The following is a 10,613-nucleotide window of genomic DNA, read 5'->3' on the forward strand; positions in this document are numbered from 1 at the left end:
GCGCCATTGCACCCCAGCCTGGGTAACATGAGTGAAACTCCGTCTCAAAAAAAAAGAAACGTAATTATGCCAGTCACTGTGATGCACACTTGTAATCCCAGATACTCCTGAGGCTGAGGTGGGAGGATCGCCTGAGCCCAGGAGTCTGAGACCAGCCTGGACAGCATGGTGAGACCTCGTCTAAAAATAAACAAACTCCCCATAAATCTGTTTACTTTTATAATCAGAATATAAACAATTTAGGAACTTGGCCAAGTAAATCCTAAACACTATAAAATACTTGAGTAGTATTAAAGAGAAGGCTGAACAGTGATTAATTTGACATCCATATGAATAGCTGTTATGCTGTGTAATCTTTACCACTAATGTTGTCACTTGAGGTATTTGTTTTTTTCTTGCTCTGTCGCCTGCCCAAGCTGGCCTGGAATGCAATGGCAAAATCATAGCTCACTGCACCCTCAACTTCCCAGGCTCAAATGATCCTCCCACCTCAGGCTCCTGAGTAGTTGGGACCACAGGCATGCACCACCATTACCCAGATTTTTTTTTTTTTTTTAATATTTTTATAGTGACCGGGTCTCATTATGTTGCCCAAACTGGTCTTGAACTTCTAGCCTTAAGTGCCTGGCCAAGACACTTTTTACAAAAAGACACTGTACATAAGTTTTCAGTAAAAGATTTTTTAAAACTACAATTTCAAGCAACAAATAGTACATGAAATGTCAAACTACATACCTATTAATTCAGCAACTGCACTGAATGGCCAGGTGTGACTAGTAGAATTTGTATGTAAAAACTTCGGGCAAAGCTGAAACAAACAAATGCTTCATGTAAATTAATTTAGGACTTACTTTTGAAAATAAAAACCAGTATTTTTGTCCCTGTGTTCAACAACATTGAGACCAAAGTGACTTCGCTGCTTCTCCAGGATACATCTGTAAGATACAATCTAGAATATAAGATTCCTGGAAGATAACATTGGGAACCAACTAAACAGCTTACTCACCAAGACTTGGTTCAAAACCCTTTCCCTCCTTATGTCTACAATGTCATAACTGTCTAATCCCAAACAGGGATCTGACTTGCCAAGACCTACCTTAAAACGATCCAGTCAAGACCCTAAAATCCTATAAACACCATTTCCTAATTTCTCTACTTTTGAGACACAACTAAGACTTTGTCAAGGAGGCATTTTCTCCTAGGTGTATCAGGCCCAATAAACTTAGTTTGCTTGATCAATACGGTTTTCTGGCACTGTGACTTGATTATTTACTCCAAGTTCACTATAGCTGAACTTGTAGCAGTGGAGTAGTTTACATCTACAAACTTCAAAGAACTCAAATAAGAGTTCTAATTGTTAAAAACTAAACTAAACTTGGCCTGAGGATGCCTCCAAACTCCAGTCAGCACATAAGGAACTACAACCTAACAGCATGAAAACTAAATGCCCAACTTAGGAGTATTTGTATTCCAGTAACAAACAGCTGAGTCTCAGTCAATTACAGAAGCCCATCTTCAATCACAGGTCACCAGCTGATTCAGAGAAGGCAAAATGACAAGCTGCAACCAATTAAATTATTCCTGTACCTCACTTTTGTTTTGCCCATAAATACTGGCTGATCACATTGCAGGCCGGAGTGCTTAGAACCTTTTCTGGTTCTGAAGCCTGTCCTTTTTATTTTTTTTTTCTGGACACAGAATCGTACTCTGTCACCCAGGCTTTTGTGCAGTGGCGCAATCTCGGCTCACTGCAACCTCTACCTCCTGGGTTCAAGTGATTCTCCTGCCTCAGACTCTAGAGTAGTTGGGATTACAGATGTGTACTACCACACGTGGCTAATTTTTTGTATTTTTAGTAGAGATGGGGTTTCGCTATGTTGGCCAGGCTGGTCTTGAACTCCTGGCCTCAAGTGATCCACCCTCCTCAGCCTTCCAAAGTGCTAGGATTTCAGGTGTTAGCCACCGCACCCAAGCTCTTATTTTTTTTAGCGATAACAGTCTCTCTCTGCTGCCCAGGCTGCAGTGCAGTAATGTGATCATAGCTCACTGCAGCCTTGAACTCCTGAGTTCAAGTGATTCTCGTACTTCAGCCTTCATAGTAGCTGGGACCACAGGCATGCACTAGTATGCCTGGCTAATTTTTATATTTTTTGTAGAGACAGGAGTCTCACTGTGTTGCCCAGGCTGGTCTCAAACTCCTGGCCTCAAATGATCCTCCAACATCGGCCTCCCAAAGTGCTGGGATTGCAGGAGTGAGCCACAGCACCCCATGTGCCCAATTCTTCAATCATTCTTTGCTCTACAAAACTTTCTTGTCTAAGGTTTTTCCTTTTAACACAATGCATCAAATTTGCATTGCATCTTAATTTCCAAGGCTTTATGTCTGATTTTACTCACAATTCATTATGGAAGAATATGCCAGTCAACCTCATGCTATTGGGAACTCTCTAAATTCCTTAGTAGTATGTACCAAATACATAAAAACCCACAAACAGTTTTAAAAGGCAGAGTCTTGAAATTTTCAGTATGCAGAGAATTTTCATGCTTTTGTTGTTGTTGTTCATTTTGAACAGATTCTCTCCTAAAAAGGGGGAAAAAGGAAGAGCACTTTGTAGTGTGAAGAGCCCCAAAAATACAGGAGTGTAGGTCAAGCCAACCACATGTGTAGTGCTCAGTGTGGCCACAAGGTGTCAGAAAGGTCTATTTTTCCTCTGTCCACGCTTGCTTCTGGACAATTCCCAAACCTTCATTTACCATTAAGTTGAAGTACACAAGTGAGAAACAGTATCCTGAAGAAGACTGTTCAAACTGGTGTATATGCAATTCAGACTTTCTTTGTATATCATGTAAAATGGACTTTCTAAAGCACACATCACAAACAGCTCTTAATGAAATTAAATTTCCAGCTGAGCAAAGCGGATCCCAACACTCTGGGATGCCAAGGCAGGTAGATCATGAAGTCAGGAGTTTGAGACCACTGCACTCCAGCCTATGCAACAGGGGCTGCATTTTTCATTTCAGAAAAAAATAGCCAGGCGTGGTGGCTGGTGCCTGTAGTCCCAGCTACTCGGGAGGCTGAGGCAGAAGAATTGCTTGAACCAAGGACTCGTAGGCTGCAGTGAGCCAAGGTCGCACCACTGCACTTTAGCCTGGATGGCAGAGTCAAACTTCGTCTCGGGGTGGGGGAAAAGAAGAAAAACACTTCTTCCATCAAATACATTCCAAGACCCTCAATGGATTCCTAAAACTGCAGGTGGTACCAAACCATATATATGCTACGTTTTTTTCCTATACATACATAATGATAAAGTTCAATTTACAAATTAGGCATAGTAAGAAATTCACATTTTAGGTTGGGGAGGGACAGCCAGGCTGGGGGCAGCTGGGCCGCTGGACAGGCCCCAGGCTTTGCCCTCACACCGGCCTGCCACCCCCATGACGTGTTCCTCATGATCTGGTGCCACAAGACCACCATCTTCGAGGACGCCAAGGAGTCCAGCACGGTGTTCAAGCTGAAGCGAATCATCAAGGGCATCCTCAAGCGGCCACCAGACGAGCAGCAGCTGTACAAGGGTTACCAACTCTTGGATGGTAGCAAGACACTGGGCAAGTGTGGCTTCACCAGCCAAACAGCATGGCCACAGGCCCCAGCCACAATGGGGCTGGCCTTCCAGGAAGATGACACCTTTGAGGCCCGGTGCATCAAGCCGCTTTCCAGCCCACCCAAGCTGCCCAACGTGATGAAGCCCCAGGACTTGGGAAGCAGTGCCAATGAACAAGCGGTGCAGTGAGGACCCCCACCAAGAGGCCCATTACCCTCAATAAAAGAGATTTGGGAATCAGAAAAACAAAAAGAAATTAACATTTTATTATTTATTTAGAGATGGAGTCTTGCTCTGTTTCCCAGGCTGGAGTGCAGTGTGGTGGCTCACTGCAACCTCACCTCCAGGTGCAAGTAATTCTCCTGCCTCAGCCTCCTAAGTAGTTGGGACTACAGGTGTGTGCCACCATGCCTGGCTAATTTTTTGGATTTTTGGCAGAGACGGGGTTTCATCATGTTGGCCAGCCTGGTCTCAAACTTCTGATCTCAAGTGATTCGCCCACCTTGGCCTCTCAAAGTGCTGGGATTACAGATGTGAGCCACCATGCCTGGCCAAATTAACAACTTATTTTAGAAAAACTTTTGCTCATTGCCCAGGCTGGAGTGCAATGGCGGGATCTCAACTCAGGGCAACCTCCACCTCCCAGGTTCAACCAATTCTCCCGCCTCAGCCTCCTGAGTAGCAGAGATTATAAGCATGTGCCACCACGTCCAGCTAATTTTTGTATTTTTAGTAGAGACAGGGAAAGACAGGGGTTCACCACATTGGCCAGGTTGGTCTTGAACTCCTCACCTCAAGTGATTCCCCTGCCTCAGCCTCCCAAAGTGCCAAGATTACAGGCATGCACCACCAAGTCCGGCCAACTTAACAATAATTTAATAATAGAATGATACAATAATACTAAATCTGATAACCCCACAGCTACTAAGTGACTAATAGGTGGGCAGCAGATATACACAGCATGGATACACTGGACAAAGGGATGATTCACATGCCAGTTTCTACTCAGATGATGGGGCACAGTTTAGAATTTATGAACTATTTCTCTTTTTTTCTTTCTTTTTTTTTTTGGAGACCAAGTCTCGCTCTTGTCCCCCAGGCTGGAGTGCAATGCCACAATCTGAGCTCACTGCAATCTCTGACTCCCAAGTTCAAATGATTCTTCTGCCTCAGCCTCCTGAGTAGCTGGGATTACAGGCACCCGCCACCACACCTGGCTAATTTTTGTATTTTTAGTAGAGACGGGATTTCACCGAATTGGCCCAGCTGGTCTCAAACTCCTGACCTCAGGTGATCCACCCGTCTCGACTTCCCAAAGTGCTGGGATTACAGGCGTGAATCACTGTGCCCGACCCAGAATTTATGAACTATTTCTATAATTTTCCATTTAACATTTTCAGACCATGGTTGACTTTGGGTAACTGAAACTGAAGAAAGCAAAGCTGCAGAGAAGGGGGGACTACTGTAGTAAAATTCCTAGATAGAAAGTAGAATGGTGTTTGTCAGATGCTGGGGAAGTTACAATTTAATGGGTACAGGGTTTTAGTTTTGCAGCAAGAAAACAGTTCCGGAGACTGATTACAAAACAATCTGGATGTACTTAGCACAACTGAATTGAAACTTTAAAACGCTTAGGATAATAAATTGTATACTACATGTGTTTTACCACAATAATAACCAAACAAACAGCAAGTTAGCAAACTGAACCTTGTGAAACTCCTTTCTCCCTTTTCCATGCCAATTTCTAAGAGCTAGCAGCCAGGATTATGCCATGGCAGAAGACTACATGTAGAATTCCTCCTTGGGAAACTGATTTTTAAAAGTTCTATTTGGTTCTTTAACAATTTCGCCTGGCCTTCTGGAGAGCATCTTGTTTTTGTAGTTCTTGCTTCTTAAAATTACTTCTTAAAATTTTTAGTTTTAAAAAATATACTTATTTTATGGTCCAACAGTTCCTACTTTTAATGGTCTACAAATACCAACGTAGAGCACCCCGACAAAATGATTTCTTCCTATGTGATCACCCAACAGTGAAGGCCACCAAAGGACTAGCTCTATTCATGTATGAAAATCTTGCAATCAGCTTTTAGTGTCTCACTTAAAAATGTGACAAGACTGACAGATGTGGTGGTTCATGCCTGTAATCCCAGCACTTTGGGAGGCCAAGGCAGGTGGATCACCTGAGGTCAGGAGTTCAAAACCAGCCTGGCCAATATGGTGAAAGCCTGTCTCTACTAAAAATAAAATTAAAAAATCAGCCGAGCATGGTGGCGCATGCCTGTAATCCCAGCTATTTGGGAGGCTGAGGCAGAGGAATTGCTTGACCCTGGAAGCCAGAGGTTGCAGTGAGCCAAGATCACGTCACTGCACTCCAGCCTGGGCAACAAGAGTGAAACTCCGCCTTAAAAAAACAAAAACAAAAACAAAAACATGAGAAAGCTGTTTCTAGACATTTGAAAGTGTTTAAAATTAGAAACCAAGGCCGGGCATGGTGGCTCACACTGTAATCCAAGCACTCTGGAGGCCAAGGCGGGCAGATCACCTGAGGTCAGGAGTTCAAGAACAGCCTGACCAACATGGTGAAACCCTGTCTTAAAAAAAAAAAAAAAAAAAATATATATATATATATACACACACACACACACATACATATATGTATATAAAATAAATTAGAAACCAAAAACAATATACAGTAAAAGAAACAGGAAGAAACATGGCCTCATGTAATTTTTAAAACAACACTTTGAGGTAGGTAAGATTATTATTGCCATCATTCAAATTGGAAACTCTGGCACAAAGAGGTTAAATGACTTAGCCAAGGACATGCACCCAGTTATGAGTCAGGATTTGAACCGGAGAGAGTGAGCTTCAGAATGTCAGTCACTAAGCTACATATCAGAGGTATACGTGAGATGGAGACACATGAAAAGGGGAAGGAAATTTCCAGACAGATGTTAAAGGGAAGTCCCCAAATTACAACTTAGCCTATGACTCCCAACTGACTTCCGAATAACAAAATACTGGGTGTGTCTGAATCCATCTGGAAAAGAGCTCACAGTTCTCTGGATGATCGGTACAGAGAAAAACTAAAAAAACAAAATATAAATCAGTTAACTTCAGGGAAAACAAAAGGTATGTATAGGAAAGAAAAAGCAATCATACTACACTAGTTGGCTCATTTGTGAGTAAGAGTAATAACAAACTCTATAGTAATTCAACCAAAAAAAGTGGTAAAAGCATTGGAAGTATGAGAGGTGGTGAAGAATGTGTGTCAGCTAAATCCACAGCAGGATTTCTGGAAAAAACAACAACAACAACAGCAACAACAACAACAAAAAAAAGTATATGCATTTCATATCACTAGAATTACAGAATAAAAAGCAAAAATTTTAAAATGTTTTTGTCATTCTGCATTTCACCCTGGGACGTCCTAAATGACTTTTTAAAAGTTTTTGTCACTGTGCATTTCATCCCGACCCCCTACCTGACTTTTTAAAATGTGTATACATTGGGCACAGCACAGTGGCTTAGGCCTGTAATCCCAGCGCTTGAGGAGGCGGCAAGGCGGGAGGATCACCTGAGGTGGAGAGTTTGAGACCAGCCTGGACAACATGGTGAAACTCCATCTCTACTGAAAACACAAAAATTAGCCAGGTGTGGTGGCCCACACGTGTAAATCCAGCTACTCAGGAGGCGGAGGAAGGAGCACTGCTTGAAACCGAGAGGTGGAGGCTATAGTAAGTCAAGATCATGCCACTGCGCTCAAGCCTGGGTGACAGAGTGAGACTCTACCTCCAAAAAAAAAAAAAAAAAAAAAGGCTAGGCGAGGTGGCTCATGCTGGTAATCCCAGCACTTTGGGAGGCCAAGGCAGGCAGACATGGTTAAACCCAGTCTTTACTAAAAATACAAAAATTAGCTGGGGTTGTGGCAGGCACCTGTCATCCCACCTACCCAGGAGGCTGAGGCACGAGAATTGCTTGAACCCGGGAGGTGACTGCAGTGAGCTTAGATGGTGTCGATGCACACTACAGCCTGAGTGACAGAGCTAGACTCCATCTCTCAAAAAAAAAAAAGTGTATCCATTAAGGGTTCACCTTTTGTGCCTTAAAATGTAAGACTTTTGACTAATACATTAGCTAATTCATTTTTTTTCTTTTTTTTTTTTTTTTTGAGATGGAGTCTCACTTTGTCGCCCAGGCTGGAGTGCAATGGCAAGATCTCAGCTCACTGCAACTTCCACCTCCAGGGTTCAAGAGATTCTCCTGCCTCAGCCTCCCGAGTAGCTGGGATTATAGGCACCCACCACCAAGCCAGGCTAATTTTTTGTATTTTTAGTAGGGATGGGGTTTCACTATGTTGGCCAGGCTGGTCTCCGCCTCCCAAAGTGCTGGGATTTTAGGCGTGAGCCGCCACGCTCCGCCAGCTCATTAATTTCTATCTCCATTAATGCAATCATTTGAGAACTACAGGCAAATAATATGGCTATATTCCAATAAAATTTTATGGAAACTGAAATTTGTATTTCACATAATTTTTATGTCACTAAACCTGCTTCTTTTTTTCTCAACCATTTACAAATGTATAAATCACTCTTGGCCTTCAAGCCATACAAAAACAGATGTCAGGCTGGATTTGGCCCATCAGCTGAATGTAGTTTGCCAACTCCTGACCTAAGGCAAAAGCAAAAGGGCTGCAGATGGGAGATTTCTGTCATAAGGTTCCCAACAGCCCGTATTACCCACAAAACAAAGACCCAGCACATGGACAGCAGCTACACCCAGAGTACCCGCTAACAAATGCTGGTCTCTTAAGGCTGTTTGACCATTATCTCTGCTTCCTTTCTCCCCTCAATCTTGAAGAGCCAGAGTCTACAACAAGGGCCCAGAGGCCGGGAAGGAAGAGGAGAATCAAAGGACAGAAACAGTTAAGAAATCAACTCACTCCTTTTCTCCACTACAAGTTTCTGGGCCTGAACAAGACTGAACCTCGGGAGGGGAAGGGGAGGAGGGAAGAAGGGAGAAAGGGGAGAGAGAGAAAATAGAGATTGTAAACTGATGAGGCCAGACTTTACAATATCTTAAGCTAATGGGGAAGCGTCAGTCGGCCCAGATTCACAGAAGTGGGGAATAACTGTTTACGGCCGGTGGCAAACACACACACACACACACAAAGTTGCTCTCTATTTTCAAACTACCAAAGCCTATCTCACTCAATAAGCCAGTTATATAACGAAAGGATGGACATTCATCCAGAATACATAAAGAACTTTTACAAATCACAAGAAAAAAAAAAAAAATCAATAAAGATCCTCCCAAAAAAAAAAAAAAAAAGGGGCAAAGGAAACAAAAAGGCAATTAAAAAAAAAAAAAAAAAAACACAAACACAAAAAACCACAAAGACTAATACATGCGAAGAGCTCAACTACACAGTCAAGGAAATGCAAGTAAAACCAGACATCATTTCACAAAGATCGGACTCGAAAAAATTTAAAGTCCGACAGCACCAGGTGTTAGAATCTGGCAAAACGAATGAAAGAAATCGCAGAGCAAACCACCAATTATTCACTACGGGTTTGTACCCCAAGCAGTCACTACCAATTCGAATGTTAAAATTAATGGCACCGGGACAATTATTCTTTGGCAAGAGTCAACAACTTTCAGAGAATAGGAACATTTCTGCTTAGCATCAACTGCGCTCACAAGGAAGAAAACTTTTTTAGGATTATCAGGTGGGGAAGCCACGCCCACATTTCTTGGGCGTGAGAGTTCAAGTCCTCCTGAGTGACCGCTCCCTACGATTTAAGATACGTGAAACGCCTGCAGGGTTTCCGTGAAATCGAAACTCCCCCAAACAGACGCAACGCGGGATAAAGAGATCCCGGCGATCTAGTGTCTGAGCCCCAGGGCTTCCATTGCCAAGAAAGCTGCGGGCACTGACAGTAATCAGGCAGGCTCGTCCCGGCTCCGCTAGCCCGAGGGCAGCCCCGGAGCCCCGTCCCCCTCACCGGCGTTTCTGGATGCGGAAACCGCTCCCTCCCACCACGGTGCCCCACAGGCTTAAGAGGGTCAGGAGCTCCGCGGCCCGAGGACAGGCGGAACTCCCGCCGAGGCCTCGCCCGCGGACCACAGCTGCGAGGAGGCTAGGAGGGAGCTGGGAGGAGGGGCCGCGGCCCTGGCCCGCCCCGAAGCCACCGGAGCGAAACTGAAACACAATGCGGAGGCGACGGAACGCAGCCCGGCCCTCAGCCGAGCCGCTCCGCCGACAGGAGCGAGATGGCCGCCCCCTCCTCTGGCCCCGCTGCAGCCCCCGCTGCCACGCCGGGCTCACAAGCCGCCACCGCCCACTGCCAGCCCCTCCTCGCTTGCCCGCCTGCCCGCCCTCCTGGGACACGGCCCGCTCCACCCCTCGTGGCTGCTCACCGCGCTGAGGCGTATCCCGCGGGGTGGCTGTGCCGCCATCTTGAGCGAGCTACAAAGCCAGGACCGGCCTCAGCCGCAACCCGAGTGGGAGACGGTGGAACGACTAGAGCCCTGGAGGTCACGCCCACTTCCGGGGAGGGGCGCGCGACTGGCCCCTCCCACCCACTTCCGCCTCCAGGCAAAGCCGAAGTGGGAGCTTGGGGAGGGTGAATTGCCTGCCTGGTTAAAGCAGGGTACGCTGGGAGCTGAGGTCCCGGCGCCGGGCCCTGCGGGACTAGAGCGCATGCGCGAGGGGCGGCAGTCCTGTACCTTTCTGGACACCAAGCTGGACACGGAAACTTGGGGGTCGCGAGTTTGAAGCCTGGCGCGAGGTGTGGTGTAGCCGAGACAGGTGAACCCCAGGCACTTAACCTGGTAGGGCGTGAATTGCACTGAAAAAAGCCATTCCCTATCCACCAGTGTCCATAAAGACGAAATAAAGACGGAAATTATTGCCCTGAAAATTATCAACTTTTGATTCAAGAAAAAAAAAAAAAAAGAGTCCTATGGCCCAGCGCGGTGGGTAACGCCTGTAATCCCAGCACTTTGGTA

The 10,613-nt window shown here is 45.2% G+C and overlaps 1 protein-coding gene and 1 pseudogene across 2 annotated transcripts in view; one reads left to right on the plus strand and one right to left on the minus strand.

The window, feature by feature from the left end:
* MORC3 (MORC family CW-type zinc finger 3) overlaps positions 1 to 10,254 on the minus strand; it is a 50,612-nt gene extending 40,358 nt beyond the window's left edge. Inside the window, exons 1-2 of one of the 2 annotated variants that reach the window (XM_032276928.1) lie at positions 10,023 to 10,254; positions 736 to 808 (exon numbers count right to left, since the gene is read on the minus strand). In XM_032276928.1, the coding sequence (XP_032132819.1) occupies positions 736 to 808; positions 10,023 to 10,061 (112 nt within the window). In that variant the 5' untranslated portion in view covers positions 10,062 to 10,254. The remainder of the gene's footprint in view (positions 1 to 735; positions 809 to 10,022) is intronic. The other variant, XM_032276930.1, reaches the window with a different exon arrangement.
* On the plus strand, positions 2,661 to 3,842 carry LOC116551028 (annotated as a pseudogene).
* Positions 10,255 to 10,613: the final 359 nt, after the last annotated feature.

This window comes from Sapajus apella, unplaced genomic scaffold (genome assembly GCF_009761245.1).
Source record: "Sapajus apella isolate SASKATOON/1434 unplaced genomic scaffold, GSC_monkey_1.0 scaffold8, whole genome shotgun sequence".
Lineage (NCBI taxonomy): Eukaryota > Metazoa > Chordata > Mammalia > Primates > Cebidae > Sapajus > Sapajus apella.